The sequence below is a fragment of the Strix uralensis genome, chromosome 20 (assembly GCF_047716275.1).
Source record: "Strix uralensis isolate ZFMK-TIS-50842 chromosome 20, bStrUra1, whole genome shotgun sequence".
NCBI classification, from domain to species: domain Eukaryota; kingdom Metazoa; phylum Chordata; class Aves; order Strigiformes; family Strigidae; genus Strix; species Strix uralensis.
This window is the reverse complement of record NC_133991.1, coordinates 8,097,147-8,116,876: the sequence shown is the minus strand read 5'-3', so window position 1 is coordinate 8,116,876 and position 19,730 is coordinate 8,097,147. Positions and strand designations below refer to the sequence as shown.

The 19,730-nt window shown below is 56.4% G+C and overlaps 1 protein-coding gene across 3 annotated transcripts in view; it reads left to right on the top strand.

The window, feature by feature from the left end:
• Positions 1-19,730, top strand: part of SMG6 (SMG6 nonsense mediated mRNA decay factor) — a 115,386-nt gene that overhangs the window by 83,845 nt on the left and 11,811 nt on the right. Inside the window, exons 14-15 of one of the 3 annotated variants that reach the window (XM_074889760.1) lie at positions 13,137-13,313; positions 16,424-16,570. In XM_074889760.1, coding sequence (XP_074745861.1) covers positions 13,137-13,313; positions 16,424-16,570 — 324 coding nt within the window. Of the gene's footprint in view, positions 1-13,136; positions 13,314-16,420; positions 16,571-19,730 lie in introns of all 3 variants that reach the window. The other 2 variants (XM_074889759.1, XM_074889761.1) reach the window with 2 other exon arrangements.

The window sequence follows — 19,730 nt, the reverse complement described above, 5'->3', positions numbered from 1 at the left end:
GTGGGGGTACGGGAGCCCAGCAGCTCAGGGCGCAAGGCAGGAGCGAGCAGGAGAGCAGCAGAGATGTGCTGCTCTGGGCAGGTACAGAGGTGTATCACTGGGGGCTGGGGTGAAGGTGAAGAGCGAGGTGCTCTGCGCTTGGGCAGGAAATAGTCGTTCTGGTTGAGAAAGGTGAAGTTTCAGGCTCCTGGGTGGAAAAAAGCCCAAGATGTGATAACCACTGGAGCGTGATCCTGCAGAGCAGCGAGGAAAGGAGATGGAGGTGGCAGCTGAAACAGGAGTGGCACAGGGCTGTCAAGTGATCTTGAAGCTGTGGAGGTGGCTCAGGAGAGCTTGGGGGACCAGGAGAGGGTGGCCAGGACCACCACTGCCATGTGGTTTGGTGCGATTCACCAGGGCAAGTCAGGAGGCTGTTTCCAGTCACAGGGCTCGAGCTGTGTTTTATGCTGCTGGCTCCTTCCTTGCTTGGCTTTTCCAGCATCTGATCTGACTGTTTGTTTGCTTGCAATGATTTCAGTTGTTTTCTATTTTAGCTTCTGACCCTGAGTGCCGGGGCTGGGGCAGGCAGGCACCGTTTGAAAGCCGCCACTTGGCGGCAACAACTGTTCGAGCCGCGGAGCAGCACCCATCTAACCCCTTTTTTCACACACTCGGAGCTTCCCAAACATTAACCTTTGGATTAAAATTTTCCATGCTTGGTCTCTCCCCAGATGTGATGTCTGAGCTTTGGTTTGAGTTCATGTTTTTCATGTTTGCTGGATTTGTGTTATGGGAGAATGAAAGAAATACTTTTCCCATTTGAAAAAAAAAATATATAGTCCCCGTTTATTTATTTATTTATTATTTGGGGATTCACCAAAAATGGTTGAAGTTTGAAGCTGAAAATAATCAGTTTGGCTGCAGCAAGCTCGTGTCGCAGGCACTCGGGGAAGTGCCGCAGCTCCAGGTGTGCGGTGCAGCGGGTATCACCGGCACAGCCTGCACAGCCCGCTCCAGGTACGTGCAGGCTTTGCCAGCAGAGTCAGGAGAGCCTTGGTGTGAGTCAGGCTGAGTAACTCCAGATTTGGAGGAGGGTGGCTGGTTTTTTTGGTTTTTTTAGAAAAAAAAAAAAAAAAGTTGTTTTTCAGGCTCCACATGCAGGATCACGATGCGCCGGGGACGCGCGGGCTCCCGGGCTGCGGTGAGTCAGGCGCAGGGCTCGCCGCGCTGTTTTCAATCCTCTGCTCCACGTTGCAGGTCATGGCATCGTCGGGAGATGACGTACTGTAGACACGGCGGTACGGTCGCCCCGGGGTGGGAGTGCTGTGGCGTGGATCCTGCCTCAAGGGCCCTGTGCAGCGCGTTTGTCGCTCCCCTCGTTTCTTTTGCGGGAGGAGCTCTGCCTTAGTTCATGTGGCATCGGCTCGTGGCTGCACCTTTCCTTGTCCTGAAGCCAAATGCTCAGATCCCACTCTTGACACCTCCTTGTCAACTTCAGGTCCACCTTGGGCTTGCTCAAACACTCTGTATTTCCCTACATTGATTTTTTTTTTTTTTTTTTTGCTGGCTGCAGCAGCCCTCCTCTCTGCTCCAAGTCTGCGTGCTGCTCATCGGGTGGGGACCTGTGCTGCTCACACCAGTGCTTGTAATGTCTGGCCTGCAGCTCTGCCAGAGGCCAAAATTGGCTCTCGGTGCACGGCTGGATCGCGAGGACAGTGTTAGATGGAGGGTGGAGTGAGCGAATACCCCTCTCTTCCTACTGTGCTTTCAGGAAATGTCTCTAACGCAGCTGTAAGTGTGAATGAAGTCAAAAGGATGGATCGGTGCCCCTGCTCCAGCCCACCCCACTTGTCGGGGCCCATCCAGAATCCCCACCCTATTGTTCTGGTTCAGCTCCTCCGTTTCGGGGCAGGGGCCCTGCTCTGCACTCAGCATCCTGCTCCCGGGAGGAGGAGCTCTGCAGAAAACAAAGACGCAGCGAATAGTTTTCCTCTCCTCGAGGAGCTGCCGTTCCAATTCCTCCTTCTCTTCCTTTCCTTTCCTTTCCCTTCCCTAGGTGTGTTTGCAGCTCTTGGCCTGGCTGGAAGCAAGTGACTGCAAGACTCAGGCCATTAATCATCTGCCAAAAGAGCTGAGTATTGGGTATAAGTAGCAGAGCTGTGCTCACTGCTGCCTTAGAGGCAGAGCAGGATCCGCGCAGGCTGGAACTCACATCCAGTGCATAAAGTTACCTCTCTGGTAGGCTAACGGAGCATGTCTTGCTTGGAGCAGCCCCTCCTCGAAGAGGACATGGGCTCTCAGGCACAGGAACGTCATCGGGAGTCCCCTAAGTGGCAGCATTTCTCTGTAAAGCAAAATAGAGCGTTTGTCCCTCCCTGAAGTGGCTGCTGGAAGTGGTGTGAGCTGCTTCCCGCCCTGCCCCGAGCCGCCGGGAACACGCTGCCAGTGTGGTTCTTGTGGTGGGTGGAAATGCCAGTATTGCTAATATCTCTGGGGCTGTGGTGTCGTAGCCAACCAAGCTGTGGTGGCATTTTTCTGGTGTTATTACATTGCCTTCCGTATCCCCACCCTCTGTTTTCAAGGGAATTTAGTGGCAGCTCCGATGGAGGAGCCGACGGTTGGAGGAACTCCTCCCTGCACACAGCAGCCCCAGCCCCGCTAGCTGCCCTTTCACGTGGGCTTTGCCTGTTTGTTAGTTCAAAGCAAAGCTGCTTCTCTTTCAACTTCCAAAGTTGAGGGGAACCGGAGTACCCCGAGCTCCCCAGCAGAGTCTGGGGCCGGTGAGGCGTGCGGAGCAGCGGTGGGGCAGCTTGGCACTGATGTTGCTCAGTCTGGTTTCTGGTTTGCGGAGCGGAGGTTTCTCATCACATTGCTGTGACTCAGGTATCTGTTTCCTCTGATGTGGGCAGCCGTTGCTGCAGCTTTTGCCCCAGGCACGCAATTGCTCTGTGGCTCCCAGGGGATGGTGGGACGTGCGGGAGAGCTCCCCGAGTGCTGCCATGACCAGCCGGTGGCTGGGGTCCCTGGGATCGTAAAAGCAGCATCGCAGGAACAGTATCTACCACACCGCTACGTGTTCTAAAGTTCCCCTAAAATCGCTGGGGCAAGCATCCAATTTGTGTCCTAGACTAAAAAGTCTGAAGGAAATGAAACACACACAACCTGACTTGAGCCGGCGTACACGCGTTAACTCAGATTTTGGGCTGCTGTTCCCCATAACTCACCCACAGGGCTGGGGGTCAGCTCAGGGACTCTCAGCTCTCTGCTCCCCATCCAACTCCGTGCAAGGGCAGCACCGAATGCCCTTGGTGCGGGGTGCTTAGGAGGGACCTTTAACGGTGTTTATTTGATTGCATTTTCCTGACTGAGTGGCCTTCCCTGAATCCGGTACCATTCTGTCACTGAGACTAACCACCCTAACCAGTTTCCTTAGAGCAGGATCCCAGTTCAGCAGTTCTGGATTGTCACCCTCTGAGAATTGCTTGTGTTTGAGGAAGTGAAAACACCCGTGGGGAGGCTGCGAGCAGCGGCCAGGTGGGAGCTGTGCTGCTTTAGGGGGTTTTAGTGGTTCTCATTAAAACAGTCTCCCATAGACTTAGAAATCCCAAGTTTCCTAAAAGAAGAGGAGAAAATTCCAAAGACTTTCATCCTAGTTCAAATATCCGCCAGGGCAAGGAGCTGTGGAAGTTACGGCAGGATCTCAGATGACATTCTCTGAAAAGCAAGCTTAATAGAGTGCGAGTATGAAATGCTCAGGCCAGAAGCAGCTGTGCCCTCTGCAAGGGCTTGGCCAGCATCTGCACCTCTCCCTTGCCTGCGCTGAGCAATGCAGGGCAGAGAGGGGGAATCGAGGGGTCTGCCAGAGGAGCCCCTCCACTTTTGAAGCCTTTGGCACCTCTGTGAGATATTTAAATGACAGACAGACATATAGGGATCTGTAAATACTCATTTGGTGCCAACTAAACCACAAAGAAGATACAGCATTTGTGGTCCAAGGAAGTTTAAATATTTGTGGTCAAACTTAAAATTCGACATAAAACTCTCATCTGCGATGGAAGGCGTCCAGGAACTGCATGGAGAACGTATAAGCTGTGTAAACTCACAGAAACGGCTTCCCGACCAGCTCTGCCAGGATCAGGCAGAATATTCCAGCTCTTACCTCTCCTCTCCCTCCTGCCGCCGAGGTCAGAAGTCAGGTTTGCGAGGGACACGGCGGCCCGTTAACACCTTCGGGGGTGGAAGTCCACCATGCCATGGGTGTTACTGGCTGATGCCATGGTTTCCTCACTGCCTGTAGCAGAGGTCATGCTGGAAGGGTGAGAGGTGAATGGTGCAGGTAGGGCGGGGGGATACTGTAAAGGTGAGCTCTGGTTTGCACCATTTTTTGCTGTTCTTGTATGGTAGATCCTCACCCCTGCACCCCCATTCCTGTGTTGTAACTCTGTTCCTTTCACCACCCAACTTCCCACCATCTCTCTCTGCTACCCCAGACACTGGTGTCTTGTCCCATGGGACAGAAATCACCGAGTTACTCTGTGGGTCAAATCACGGGGCAGTTGTCTCGTTGTCTCCATGGGGAAGTCCTTGCGAAAGAGCTCGTGCTCTCGGCCAGAGCAAAACGCGCGCTCTGCCCCACTTCGGTGCACGACACCTTTATCTGCCTGGCTGAGGGGTGGGGGTAGGGTCCAGAGGAGCTGAACCTCCGTGTAGCACTGCAATGCATTGGTGTGGTGGGGACGGACACGCTCAGCAGGAACCGTGTGTCTTCAGGGCTTCCTCCATGTGAACACCCCAGCGAGGCCAACTCCCTCCTGCCGCCACTCAGGAGGTGCTTTCTGAAACGGGGAGGTTGCCAGATAACCGCAGTGTTTTCCCCATGGTGTGGGCAGCCTGGACTTGGCTCCTGCCTTTTTTTTTTCCCCACATACCCTGCAAAAAAGGCTGTTGCTGTTGCAAGAGCACATAGAGATTTGCAGTCGAGATGTTGGATTGAACATTCATCAGCTGCATTTCCCAAATTCCAAGAGAGACAGATCCCAGGCCCGCCACAGGAACAGCTTCTCTGGTCACCAGCCCAGTGTGGCCCAACGAGCAGATGTACATGAGAAATGCCGGGGGTGGAAAGGTGCGGGGATGGACCGACCTTGTCCCCAATGCCAGCGTCTCCTGGAGCAGTGGCCTTAGAGGAAGGGCAGCGTGTGTCTGCCGAGAGCGGAGCAGTCCCCTTTCCCTTACTAAGCAATCCTCCCTTCCTCCACCAAAGAGCCTGCTAACCACTTTCTTATCTTTCTTAACTCTGCAAAACAATCTCTGGCAAGGCAGGCATCCTCCGAAATGGCAGAGGAAATAAATTCCCCCAGTCCCTGAAAAGGAAAAGACTGAAGACTCTTGCAGCAGGGAGAACAGCCCATGCCCTGTGAAAGCTGGCGGTGGTGCCATATTGGCTTCGCCGAGGAATCGGATCTTGCCTTCCTCCTTCCCCATCTGGCACCACGAGTTTGGGGCAGGCTTTCAGGGACTTGTCTTCCCTGGTTAGTATTCCAGTCGGATGTGCAAGGGAGAAGCAGAGCGGGCTCCTTCAGACTTGTCTTGGCTTTACTCTATGGCTTGAATTATTTTTTTCCCCCCGGGAAGTTCAGGGTTGTGCTGGGAGCTGGGGAGGGCATTGAGATGGCTGTAACAGGGAGCTGCTGGCTGTGACTCACTGTTTCTCCTGGAGTCATCTGCCTCTTTCACAGGCCTCTTTCAAAGTTGTGATTTTTTTAGCCCCTTATTCTCCAGACAATTGAAACATACGATCCTGTGCTCAAGGTTTCACTTTGGAGAGCAGAAATGCCCCAGATATTTCACTGCTGCGAGGATCGGTTTGCCCAGTGCTGGGGCATGTGGCCACGGGGAGTGGAAGCAAATGCTTTCTCCAATGGAAATTCTTGCCGTGTCTTACTGGAGGCAACATTTTGCAATGTGGGGAAGCCCGTAGCTCTCACTGAGCTGTTGGCAGCAATGCCTGAGGACCCAATGAAAACCAGGCAAGAGCCACACTCATAAACCAGATGAAACATCTCCATCACTCTCTGGAGACCTCCTGTACCCCATCGTTTTTTCTGGGACTTCTCACCCAGACTGAAGTTATGCTTTTCCCTCGTTTTGCTGCTGCCCAGTAGGAATGGGCTAGTGGGGGTAAAATTAAATAAGACGACCACCTGCCTCCTGCCTACAAGGTGTCGGATGCAGCCTGGAGCCAAATACTTCCTACTGCAAATGCTGCTGCTCACTGGAGAGACAAACTGACAAAAAGGTTCTTTAGAACATTGAACAGGTGAATAAGACATCAGGGAAAGTCTTTCCAAGCATCAGTGAAAGCCAAAAGCTTGGTTTGGAAACCATCAGAAACTTTCCTCTCTGGGCGGTGTAGCTCCTCATGCTTCAGAGAAGCAGTTGGTCCTGGGCTGGGCTGGAGCCAGCCCTCCCCATTGTCCTGAGCTCGAGAGGGGTCTGGAGGATGGCTTTCCATCCAGAGCATCTGCTTCAGGTGACTTTGGTGTTGATTCTTCCACTCAAGTCACAAAAGGTTCCTGCAGCACCCTCAGATATATTTTTGGGGTGAACAAACAGCTTTCCCCAACCCCGTGGTAAGCCATCACCAAGGAGGGGAAGAGTTGAGAGGAGCTAGCTGCATGGAGAGTCTGGAGGAGCTGAGAGGTGTTTTGTAGGGCCATGCCAGGCTGTGTCACAGCACTAAGGGTTTCGGGGACATAGACTGGGACCTGTGGCAACATGGGATTTCCATACAGAGTTTTAAGTGTCTTCTGGCCTAGATCAGTAAAAATTCAGTCTGTAATTCCTGCCCCACAGCCACTAGGTGCCAGTCAGAGAGAGAGAACTGGCCCCTGGCAGACAGACAGCTCTGGGGAGGGCTGTGCCCTCGGCGTGCTGGTGCAGGGATCCCCTCCTTTGGGGAGGGCTTGCTGAGGACAAGCTCCAAGCCCCAGAATTGCTCACAGCTTCCCCCGTGCCACTGGGTCTCACCTTCATGTCCCACAGCTGCCAGCGGTGACAGGTACCAGTGCCTTGGGTGCAGTTTGAGGACCTTCATGGTAGGAATCTGTGCAGGCTACTCAGGGCTTCTTCCAATCTGTCACCAGAAATGGGATGATTCAGCTCAGATCTATTGCTTAGCACCTTTATATCTTCCATGCGTCTTCTCTGCATCACACATGGGACAGGCAATGCTGACCTTAGCCCAGCAAACCCTCGTGATGGTGGGCAGTTGGCTCCCTTTCCATGCTGCTTTCCAGTTTTAAAGGCCAGTCGTGGTTGAGCTACGTGGCCGAGGTTGGAAAGACGGAGGCGTTTGCCAGGCCAAGAGCACATCTGCTCCGATGACTCGTCTGAGACTGTGTGCCCCGGTGCAGAGGCTGGAGCCGTGCCTCTGCAAGGCTCAGGGTGCTGGGAGAGAGGTTTGGCTAAGACATGGCTACGCTTTCTCTTTGGGGAGCCCCTGTGTTGCAGAGAAAGTGGTTCTCCAGCAGTGGCAATGGGGAAGAACAACTGGAGTGGTTCTTCTGAGCTTCTCTGTCTTGCCTGGGTGTTTTCTGATGCACCTCTCTGCTCTGATGGAACATCAGATATGGATGTGGTGGATCTTTTCCCCACACATGCTCTCAGGTTGGTGCTGGGCGCTGCCTGTGCTGGCACTGTGTCCTGCAGAGCCTGGGCAGCAGCGAGATACACTGGAACCAGTGGTGCCTCAGTTTGGGCCCTACTGCAGCCACGGTTGCTCTCTTGGGTCACACGCAGAGTTGCAGGCACGTGGGAGCCGTGTCTGCGTAGCCTGCTTGTGGGATTAGTCGAAATCAGAAGTTTCTCTGAGAGAAGCTGTGGCTGAAGTCAGCTCTCAGCTGCAGAAACCAGGGTTGTGATCCAGCTGCGAGCGCTGCTGCCCAGCCGTGACGGACGCTTCAGTCCTCCCTACCCAGGTGGCCAAACCCTCCAAGCTGTATTTGGGGCTGGGCAGGTCAAAGGGCTCCTTGGGCCGCATCCTGGCTGGGGAACGAGCCCAGAGAAGCTGGGCTGTGATAAGTTCAGGGTTAAACCCAGACTAGCTTTTGTGTGAGCCTGCAAGATGAAAACCCAGAAGGGATGAGACCAAACCAGGCGCTTTCCTCTGTGCTCCTCCTCCAGCGCGCTGGGCCGCCCTCCGAGCTGGCTCCCTGGGGATGGGAGGAGACGGCACAGGGCACTGGGAGGCATTTAGCCTGCGTGGATGTTTTAGCAGGGTCAGTGCAAATGCTTCTGCTGGCCCATGTAGATGCTGCGTGGTTTAGATTGTTTGGGACTCACTTGGTTTCAGCATCGTTCAGCTACTTCAGCTAAGCCATTTTTAAACCGATGTGGCAAAAACAGTGTTATTCCCATGCTGGATTTTGCTGGAGCTTGGCTCTGCATCCCAGTCCTATCCCATTCCCATCTCCAAATCTGGGATGGGATCTCTCCATGCCATGACTCAAACTTCTCCTGTCCTTTTCCCCTTCTGAATCCAGCTGTCAGGATGTGCTCGTGTCTCCCCCTCGCACACAGGAATGCAGAGCCAGCAATGACAGCCCGTCCTCCAAGCAAAACCTTCTCCAAAGCCACTGCCTCCTGTTTGCTTGCAGAGTCTAAGGTTTTGCTGAGAGAGAAGCTGCCGGGGTCCCTGCACACACCACGGCAGCAGCGTGGCATTGCCAGAGGCTGCCACAGGCACAGGGCAGCCCACTCCAGACCAAGACCCCCCCAGGATGTGGCAGGTCCCCGCAGCCGAGCAGGGCTCCCCTGGCCAGCTGGCTTGGCTGCCAGAGGCTCTTTGCACTAGCTGAAGGAGTCTGCATTCCTGCCTCCCAGTTATTTGCTCTTTAGGACGCTGCGTAAAATTAACAAGTTGTAAAAGTTGATTGAAGGCGGCGGTGGGTGTGACAGCGATTTGCTTAGCTGCGGGAGAGCCGTGTGTGGAGCAGCAGGGCCGGCGGGGCCAGGGTGGGGGACAGAGGGGCTGCCCCCCCGGCTCCAGGCGTGCCTCTGACCCAAAGCGAGACCATGGCTGGTTTCTGGTGGTGTCACCCCAGCAGCACCAGGTGCACGTGTCCCCCGGGCACAGCACTCACGGCTCTTGGAGCCCCTTCCCTGGCCTTAAATCTCCTGGAGGACAGGTGCTGGTGTTGGGGCTGCACCTCCCTCGGACCAGGTGCCGGCCACCCCGTATTGGAGTCCGCTGTCCCTCATCTTGTTAAAGAGCAGCACACAGCACTCGGGGAAGTTTTTCCCTTCATCCTCTTTTATCTGCAGGGGAAAATACAGCCACGACCATAGACGGGATCAGCTCTGATCTGGGGACCCCTCGTTAGACCTGGGGACCCTGCTCGCCGCTGGCAGGTGACACACGCAGGGTCCCGGCGACACTGGCACTGCAAAGTGGCTTTGAAAATACAACAGCTGGTGCGGTTAATGTGCAGCCCAGTGGGTCTCTACAGGCAGTTAGTGTGTGTTAATGTGTGTCCTGCTGTGTCTTACTCAATGATTAGTATGTTAATGTATGACCCATGAATTAGCAGTCGGAGTGCTAATGAGCCTCGTCAGCGTGCCCTAGCAGCCGCCAGCCCACTGGTGGGTGGCTGGTGCTGGGAGCTGGTGGTTAGCCTGTCTGATGCAGCAGGAGATTAGAAACCTCTCGTCTCCGGGCTTGATGGAATCAGTCTGGCGATCGGGGCTGCTGCAGCCGAAGCCATCTCCGCCCCACGCCTGGTCCTCAGCCATGTGTCCCCAAGAGGCACCGCGGTGGCGAGGGGCTCAGCGATGCCTCGGTTGCTCGCACCTCTGGGGAACTGAGCCTGGGTCACGGACAGGGGCACCAGACCACTTCAGCAATTCTCAGTTTCAGTTTTCCTTTGAGAGCGGCTGTGTGCGTGTCAGGCCTATTTTAATACCCAGCGATGACTTGAAGCCAGGCTTTCAGTTCCTGCTGTCTCATTGCACGGTCAGAGGGGGAAGGGCACGCGGGACGGTTGTATTCCCCACCAGGGACGGGGTGTCTGCTGCCACATCACCAGATACATCGACACAGTGTCATTTTGTGTTTGACCATTCGTTCGGGAAGGGTGGGCACAGCTCCTGGAGTCCTCACCATGTTCCACTCTGGCAGTGAGGAATCGCCACATGAGCCAGCGAGTGCTTTTGTGGCCCATCCCTGCTGCCCCGGGCATCCTGGCGCTGCCATGGGCACTCACGTTTCCACTCCGAAACAGGAAGTCTCTGACAAAAGTGGATTGCTCTGCGGCACGCAAGGTCCCGCTCCGCCGTTCAAGAGAGACCTGGGTGCCAGTCACAGGTCACTTCTTTCCCAGCATCTCGGAGGCTGAGTGTCCCGCGGCAGGGTCAGCCTGGCTGCCGGCAGCCCGGGGCTCTGCCGCGTCCTCCTCAAGCAGGGCTGCACGTGACGGGGATGTGCAGAGCATTTGCTCCTTCCCTGTTTTTCATTCATGTGGGCTGGAAAAATGTGTTCATGAGACGAGTTGCTGTGGCATTATGTCATGGACCTTCAGTTGGGCTCTTTTCTCCCCAGCAGATGAGCTGAATTTAAGCATCAGGCTGTGCTGGCTTGGCAGGAAATCTGGTGTTTCCTGCTTGTTTCTTCTTCAGGGGAGGAAGGAGCGAACCCACCTGCCCTTGTCCCCAGCCTCAGCCATGGGTGAAGGGAGTTTTTCTGCAATATGCCTGATCATTCCCAGTCCAGGAGGCTCTGACAGGGAGATTTAAGCCTTTGCTGTGCAGAGATGGCTGCGCTGCAGCTGTGTCAGCGCCCAGCCCTTCATGCAGTACATGAAAACCTCATGGATCCTAAACTAGATGCGATGGCTTTTATTTCTAGAGGCATCTTGAGAAATCCCTCGGGAATGGTGTCAGGATGGGATGCCTATCTCTTCCCCGCCTAGCCAAGCAGTTCCCACGTCCCCTTCCCTGGTACTGCTGGTGTCGGCCGCATCCTGACATCCCACACCCCGTGGCTGCTGGCAGTGGTGCCGGTGGTGGCAGGCGCTTCACTCACCCAGCAGCCTGGGCACGAGGGAACTGCAGATACTGAGACTGGAAAATCCCTGGGCTGAAGTCACCCTGTGTGAGTCAGGCCGGGTCTCCGCAGTGTTAGCCTGTCGAGCTGGGGATGAAGCAGGCACTGAGGTTTCCACCACTTCCCCCGGGGCTGCTGCAGCCCTGAGCTCTCAGGAGGGATGTTTCCCATGACAGCCATTCCCACTTTGCTCTTGTTCTCTTTCCTTCTGACTTTCCCCTGCACAGAATCATTCCTAAAGGAGAGCCAGGAGGATGGAAATGTTCCTGCGGTGACACTTGCCGGGATTGCTCCTGGCTGGATGTCCCAAGCAGCAAAGGGCTGTCCCAGGGAGGAGGATCCCCAGCAGCCTGACCTGCTCCCAGGGCTGCTGAGCCTGCATCACCTTGTCCTTTGCTCACTTCTGTCCCGTGGGACATTTTTTAGGAGCAGAATCAGTAGTTATGGGTCTCTTGCTCCCTGAAATACTACATTCTTGCGATCACCCTGCTCGCACCACCTTTCAGCAACTGCCTCCCACGGGGAGGAAGGGACTTCACCTCCCCCTCTGCCTGTCCGTGCAGGTATGGGGGGCCACAGGGTGCCAGGGAGGGGGGGGCAGCTTCAAATGGAGGCAACCCCAGCTGCTGGTGCATGAGGGCGCCTTGCTCAGGCAGTAGCCAGGGTGGGAGGTTGGAGGTCAGAGGAGGGTCAGGTTTTTGACACGCACTACAGCGACACGGTGGTTAAAATTAGCCCGCAGAGAGGAAACTGGCAGCTTTGTGGAAGAGCAGAAGTTTCCTCTCTCGGCAGCCTGGTGCAGCAGGGCCGTAGGCCGCTGCCAGCCCTCCGCTCGCCATGGCACGGTCCTGTCCAAGGCACGTCCACGTGCCAACGGCACAAGGGTGACGAGCCGGTCTCCACCAAGGTGGGGCTGGGGCGTGCAGTGTTGGTATCGCAGGGGGAGAGCAGGCAGGGGGAGAGCAGGCAGCGTCCCAGGCTGTGAGGCGCTGGTTGGGTCACCTGTATGGGGTCTGGCCCTCTCCCCGGCTTCAGGATCCCGGTCCTGGGAGCCTGCGGGGACCCTTTTAGGATGGGGGTCTCTGAGGCTGCTTTGCTCTGTATGAGCAGAGCAAAACCAGGGTGGTTTGGAGGGGGGGAGGAGGAACTCAGGCATCAACGTGGACTTTGTCTCCATAGCGTGTAGCACTTCTAGCCCCCATTTGCTGACTTTCTCCCTATAAATCTGCTGCTCCCTGGGAGTGACTCCGGTCAGCAGGAAGCACCAGGGGAGAGCTCTGCAGGTGCAGAGCCCCGCTGCGAGGGGACACGGGCTGAGCCGAGGCCGGCTGTGGCGGAGGCGCCAGCAGAGGCTGTGCCGTGCAGGATGGGGCCGCAGAGGCACCGGGCTCCCGTGCTCTGGAAACTCCATTTGAGAGCCTCATAAATTGGATAATTACCCAAGCTATTGAGTTTCCTTCTGGCCAGATCCGTCCCAGCCTCCCTGACGGGGCTCCCCAGTTGGTCCATGAGATGGGCCCGTGGGACGGGGTCGGGCTGGAGACAAGGAGGGGCTCAGCTTTTCTCAAATGCCCCCACCCGCCTGCTCTCACACCTGCATCGCTCCCCAGCTTTTGGTGGGGGGGAGGAATCTGGCAACGAGAGCTGAAACAAAACAGTGAGGATAGGCCACATCATTCATCTCGCACGGTTCAGCAGGACTTTCCCCTGTTTGGTGAGGCTGGGCATGGGGCTGGCTGCCCCCCAGCAGCCCCACTGCCCTGGGGTGCACAGAGCAGGATGGGACAGGGCATGGATCAGTGCTGGGTGTCCTTACTTCGCCTGCCTCCTTTTCCCTGGGGACAGTGGGCTATGAGGCATGGGCTAACCCCTTCCATCCCTGTTTAGAAGAAGGGGGGCACCTCTCACATCCCCACGGTGCTGTGCAGTGCTGCCTGCATCCTACTGGGCCTTCCAGCCCCAAACGTTTCCCCCTGGCCATTGCCCATCCGCCTTCCCTTTGCACTGACTTTGTTTTCCTTTCCCTCTCCCCAACCCCCTCGTCCTCACCCTGTAGGTTATTGCAGCCAACTGCAAGAGGGTCACAGTTCTGAAGTATTTCCTGGAAGCCCTTTGTGGACAAGAAGAGCCTTTGCTGGCATTCAAGGGTGGAAAATATGTGTCAGTGGCACCCGTCCCAGACGCCATGGGAAAGGAAATGGGAAGCCAAGAGGGAAAACAACTGGAAGATCAGGTACCGTGCGGGAAGAGCGCGCCTCGGTGAAGGAAGAATCACCCCTGTGGGGCCCAGCCTCTGCCTGCCCTGCAGCTCCCGCTATTTATAGCCAGCGTAGCTGCGTGTGCATTTTATGGGGGGAGGCGGGGGGGGGCAAATGGTGCACAGCCCTTGTCTCCCGAGTGTACTTTGCTCGTGCCCTTTCCTGCCAGTCCAACCCGCGTGCCTCTATCTCGCCCGCTGCTATGAGTTCCAGATGCTGCTTTTTCATACCCGAAGCCGGGGGGGAGCTTTAATAACGTGCAGCACCGCGGCTCCGGGAGAGGAGGTGGGCGAGGGGGTGTCAGGGTTCAGCTTCAGGATCAAGTTTATAGCCGTGGAGCTTGTTGCGGCGGAGGCCTGAGCTCCAGCCTCCAGCACACGTACAGGAAGAGCTGACATTGGCGCCCCGTCCCTCCCCTGCCTCTCACATCCTGATGTGATTAAGGAATTCAACTCTTGTTTTTCTGCCCTTGCTTGTTCCTGTAGGCCTTGCTTCACTCCAGGCTCCGTGTGTGTGTTTAAGGGCCCTGCCAGCCGCTCTGCAGGTTGACTCTTTTCTTCTGTTTAATCTTGCAGTCAGAAAGGCCAGGGAAACAGGAGAGAGGGGCAGGGGTGTTGGGAGCGGGGAGCTGGGTGGCCCAGCGCTGCCCAGACTCGCTCCAGGTCCCCTCCCTGTGCCAGGGCCAGGCGTGGCAGAGCCAGGGGAGTGTCACCCCCTGCAGGGGACAGCACCTTGCCTCTGCCAGTGGTGGGTGGCCCATGGCCCCATGTGCCCCAGGGAGGTGACAGCCAGTGGCGCCCAGAGCAAGAATGTGCTCAGGACCCTCCTTGTCCCAGCAGCCGGCTCCGGCTGAGCAGGGGACAGATTCTAGGTGATTTTTTTGCACTAGGGCTCAGAGCAAAACCCCAGACAGCAAGCGATGTCTCTGTAAGGTGGGAGACCTGGACCCTTGTCCTCTTCTGGAGAAGGTTCAGGAGGTTTTCAAGTTGATAGCACCAAAACCATGTGATATGGGAGGATCTTCAGGTTCTATCCAGTGTCATGACAGGGACAGTCCTGTTCTCCAGAACACTCCTTTAGGGTCAGTCCCTCCAATTTCTGCTACGAACAAACACAGTATGGAGGATAGCTCCCTCCTGCCCCGTCCCCTCAGTCTTTGCTCAGCTGTGGGAACCTCTGTGAGCTCATTGCACAACCCTGGAGCTTCCTCCTTGGGCTCTGATCGCAAGAGAGCTTCTAGCTCAGCAGCGTGACCACCATCACTTGCCTGGGCAAGCAGATCCCGACCCACCGCAGCAGGTCTGCATCTGACACATGCTTTTTCCCAAGGCCCTTGTGCGATGCCGTCCCTCTGGCAGCATCCCCCCATCCCTGTGGTCCGGGCTGTCCTGGCAGAGGGAAGTGAGCCTGAGGGCTCCATCTTCCTCCTTCCCATGGCTAAAATGTCACAAGGAGAGAAGAGTACACGGTTCTGTGGCCAGGCGGGTGGGCGGTCCGGGTGAAATGATTGAGGACGCAACTGTGCAGTGCTGGGGTTGTTCTAAATTAAGACTGAAAGCTCCTGCCCAAGTCCCTCCTGCTGACACGTGCCATGGCAGCCTGCACAGGGCAGGGAGTGTAGCGATGCTTTTATCCATCCTCTTGTGCAGGATCCATCCCCTGCAGCCGTCTGGGGGCTCAGAGCAGGTCTTTCTGCCTGGGTGCCGCTTGGGATCTCTTCCCAGCCCCATCACAACCCTTGGCTTTTGTGCAGAAAAGGGGAGATCAGTAATGGCAGGGCTTGGGAAGGCCCGTGGTCACTGTGCTGGGGAGCAAGGGGGTCTGGGCAAGGCAAGGAGGCTGGTCAGCAGCAGTGGCAGAGGTGGGGCAGCACATGTGTGCAGGCAACTGCTGGTGGGACGCGTGTTGAGGACAGGGACTTGTGTTCTCCCCTTTGGGCAGGGAGCCACTGGGGATGGCAGTGAAGCTGGGGACAGAACTGGGTTGTGGCTGATCCCCAGTTGGACACCAGCCACCACCTCCCACCCTCTGGGGCCACAGAGATTTGGGTGCATAGGGAAAGGCCAGTGTGGCCTTCACCTGGGAGAGGAACAGTACGGCTCATTCTGGGTTCTCCAGTTCAGGCAGAGGAGTCATACTGGGAAGGATCTGCAGACCTCCTGGTGGGGAGAGCCAGGGAAGGGTCTCCAGGAGAGGGTGAAGATGCAACATGGTCCAGAAGTGCCTGTGCGGGCAGGAGGTTGGAGAACCAGGGATCCTTGAGTTCAGCAAAGACAAGGTTCCTGGCCAGCAGGAGCATGGCAAAAATGTAGGATGCAAATGTTAACAGAGGAAATAATTAACCATTGAAATTACTGACCTCGAGTGGTTTCTCCATCATGTGGAGCTTTAAAATCAAGATTGAATGTCTCCTCCTAAAACATCTGTTCCAGCCCAGCTGGAAGTTTTGGGGTGGGTGCAGGAATCTCTCTGGCCTATTCAGAGATCAAAACGGAGAAGGGGAACAGACTCTTTGGTCTCCCGGCTTCATGGATCCGAGTTTCCTCTCAAGATGATCAGCGTGTGTGCCTAGCCTCGGATGAGGCAGCAGTGTTAGAGCAGCGTTGTGCAGCCCCAGTGCAGGCAGGTGGGGAGAAGCAGCATTTGCTCCGAGGGATGTGCAGCCTTAACAGCTGGGCAAAGCAGAGAGACAGGGAAATACCATGGTTTTACAGAACTGAAGCTTATAAAACATCAGTGACTCACCTAAGGCTGTGGGAAGAGTTTTCCAAGGTGAGGAAGAGGGTTTGATTTTAGAACAGAGCTTTAAGCAGGGCTGCCCCTGCCCTGCCTGGTCACTGCCTTCCCTGCCCCATTATCTCTTGTCTCACCTTGTCACTTCCTGGGTGTTTACTATTTATTTATTTTGCTTGCTTCTTTTGGATGTTTAGAAATAGTCATCCATCAGCAAGCAGTGATGGACTATGCCTGTCAGGGATTTGTCTGCTGGAAGGGGGAGAGCAGAACAGTCACAGTCCTTGCCACCAGCATCCCTTACAATGACTTCTCTCCTGTTTTTTTGTCTTTCTGCATTTTCTGGAAGAAGGAAGATGATGTGACGATTGAGGCATTTGAAGATGATTCTGAGGCTGAAGGCAGCGGAGAAGAGATGGACATCAAGGAGCTCAGAGCCAAGAAGCAAGCCCTGGCCAGGAAAGTGGCTGAGCAGCAGCGTCGTGAAGACAAGATTCAGGTAGGACAGGCTGTGCGACTGCAGTGCCCAAGCTGGCTGAGGAGCTGCTTTGCTTTGGTCCATGGGCTGATCCTGCCTCACTGTGCCGATGGTGCGCCGCCCTTTCCCTGCCCCGCTGAGGACCAGTGGCCTCTCGGGATGTCCCACAGCACCTTGAGCTTCCCAGGTGTAGGTACCCTGCGCTGCCTCTGTGAAACCCAACAGCAAGCTTAGCTTTCGCCCTTTGGAAGGGCCAAATCGGTGTTGCTGTCCCCGCCCAGGGTAAGATCTGTCCTCCCTGGCCCTGAGATGAATGTTTTGGAGACTTCTGGGACCCTCCTGAAACCAGACACAGCTTCTCCGCGGAGCTGCCAGCACACCCAAGAGCCCTGGCAGGGGAGTGCTTCAGCTGATGGCTGTAGTGCAGCATGTGTCAGTCAGCGAGCTGTCCCCCCGCCCGGGGCAGATGCTCTGTGGCAGCAAGGTTCAGCGAGAAATCAGCTTTCCTGTGCAGTGGGGCACAGGCAGACGGGGGAGAGGGTGGGACGTGAACGGCAGAGTTCATGCGGGAGCCAGTGGCAGGAAAAATAGTCTGCGAACGGCTGCTGCAGCCAGAGCGCCGCGTTGCCATCGTGATGGGGACAAACAGATGGGAGACAGGTGATCTTGTCCTCACCCTGGCCTGATTTGAGCATATTTCCCAGTGGGAGCTGGTGAAGTAAACTGGTTGGACTGGGAGCAGACGCCTTGCGGTGCACACTGTTGCTTTAAGAGCAATCTCACATGCATGGCTGTTGGCTGCCTCGTCGCTCACAACCCCTCTTCCTCCAGCCTCGCAGCCCAGATGAGGATTTCTCAGCAGAGGAAAAATTCTCCCTGGCTCCCCTCCCCCTCACCTCCGCCCTCTCTAATGCCCAGGGCCCTTCACTTCCATAATTCTTCATTTTCCAGCCTTGAACGTAAGCCAGACACATCTGTCTGGCCATATGCGTGAACTCTGCAGTGTGTGCCGAGGTGGTTGTAAAACAGGGCTGCTGAAGGCCCTACTGGGAGAGCGTGCACATGTGTACCCTCCGGCTACTGGCGCCGGGCCCAGAACCACTGCGCTTCGCTTTTCCAAACCCACCCCAACCTTTCAGATTTCGCCTTTTTTCTTTTTCATTTGAATTTTGAGCAATTCATATCAAGGCGAAGGTAGAAGTTGCGCCGGGAGGGAGGGGCCGCCCCCACAAGCAAGTCCATTATTGTTGGCAGGTACCTGGGTCACATTAATACAAGGAGGAAGAAAGCAGCAGCGAACGAGTGAGAGATTGGAGAGATGGGCTGTAAATTAAAGCGGCCTGAAGCCTTCCAGCCTCCCAGGGTTGTTAAGCGGGAGGTGTAAGTAAATTCCCCACTTCCCACTGCCTTGTACAGACACAGCAAACAGGAACTGCACATGTTCGGGGAGGGCAGCGTGCAGCAGATCCCGGCCCCGGCGACTAGCCCAGCTGCAGCAGGGCCCCCGGGATGGCCGCTGCCCATTCTGCGGGGAGAGTGGGGGCTGCCTGATGTTGTCAGGGGCTTTCTCCCCCTCGGCGTGCTCCTCCCTTCCTCCGCAGCCGTGCTGGGGCCGATGCTCACAGGCGGAGAGAGGTCAAAACGAGGGTGTGGGCAGCTTCAGGGGCTGCACAGCTGAGAGCTGAGGTGCAGTTGGAGTCTGAAGGCGCGGGGTGGAGGAGAAGTCCTTGGGGCTTTGGTAAAGTCATCCAGCCCGTAGCTAAGCTGGGAACAGCCTGGAGCAGAACATGTGTGCTTGCCCTGGTACTGACCACGCAGCCGGGGCTGGAGGAGCTCGGGTGGAAGGCGCTGCCTGGGGAGGCCAGGTTGGAGCCAGCTCAGCATCCACCCCCTCCACTTTCCCTGTCTTGGCCTGTGGTCCTTGACCTTCCTGATCTTCACAAGAGATTTTGTGTTTCCTGGGACCTGGGGACCTTCTGCCTTCCCTGTTACAGCCCATTTCTCTTGTTCACTGCTCACCTACAGAGTTCACGCATCGGCTGCTCTCTGAGTCCCACTTTCAGTATCCTGGGGACGAGCCACAGCTCCACATATTCATCCAAGTCTGGCAGATGCGGTTCCTGTCTCAGCACAGCTGAGAGCCTCAGCTCTCCACATGTGGCCATGTGGCTGTGCCTGTGCTGTGGGGGGGACTCAGGGCCCAGAGAGCCCAGGTGCCACCAGTGCCTCCCGTATAGTCGGTGGTACAGGCAGTGAGCCAGGGCAAAGCCTTCATGTCTTGGTCATCCATTTTCTTTCTGTGCCTGAGGGGAGTGCGGTGTCTTAGCCTCGCCTGGGATGTGCGGAGTTGTGTTTGCAGCTAAATTCACTCCCGTCTCCCCAACAGGCTTTCTTGCACTATCTCCCTCTCTTTGCTGTGCTCCCCACCTCTTGCAGCCCAGCTCTGCTGCTGATGGAGATCATCCACCCGTCCCAAGTTCACTGCTGCTGCTTACCTGCCCTGCATCAGCTGGCAGTGCAGCCCTGCGGGTCTTTGTTGTAGCTTCCTTCGGTCCCTGCCCTGGCTGGATGTGCGCAGGACGGTGGCTCGAGCTACTGGGACAGTACAAGCCTGGGCGGGGTAGATGGCAAACGGGGGTGGCCCTTGGCCAGCACCAGAGTCAACAGGAGAGCTCAGCTCTCCATGAGCTGGGAGCCCAAAACCATCGCTCTGAGGCGGGGCAGATAGGCCAGAGCAGGGTTGGGTCATAACCTCTTGTGTCCCTGGGCAGCCCTGGTTGGGAGGAGGCAGCCCTAGTTGGGAGGAGGCAGCCCTGGTTGGGAGGAGGCAGCCCTGGTTGGGAGGAGGCAGCTGTTTGCTGCCTGGCCCTGGGTTATGGGTTGGCTGCTGCTCCCTGGCTCTGCTGCCATCCTGCCTCTGCCCTCACTGCTTGCCCAGGCTGGGACAGAGCCGCCTGCCAGCCCCATGCCACAGGCTGGCAACAGCAGCCATGCGTCAGGGTGAGGTGAGAGACCAGGCCTGTACCTGGGCGCTACCCAGATATTTGGAGGGACAAGAGGCCAGGCAGGCAGGTGGGCAAGAGGAGGTGACAGTGGTGCTGCCAGCACAGCAGCGTTCTCTGGCAGGGCTGTGTCCCCAGCCAGCGCCGGGTCCCGCCGCACGCTCCCACCGCCCCCGCTG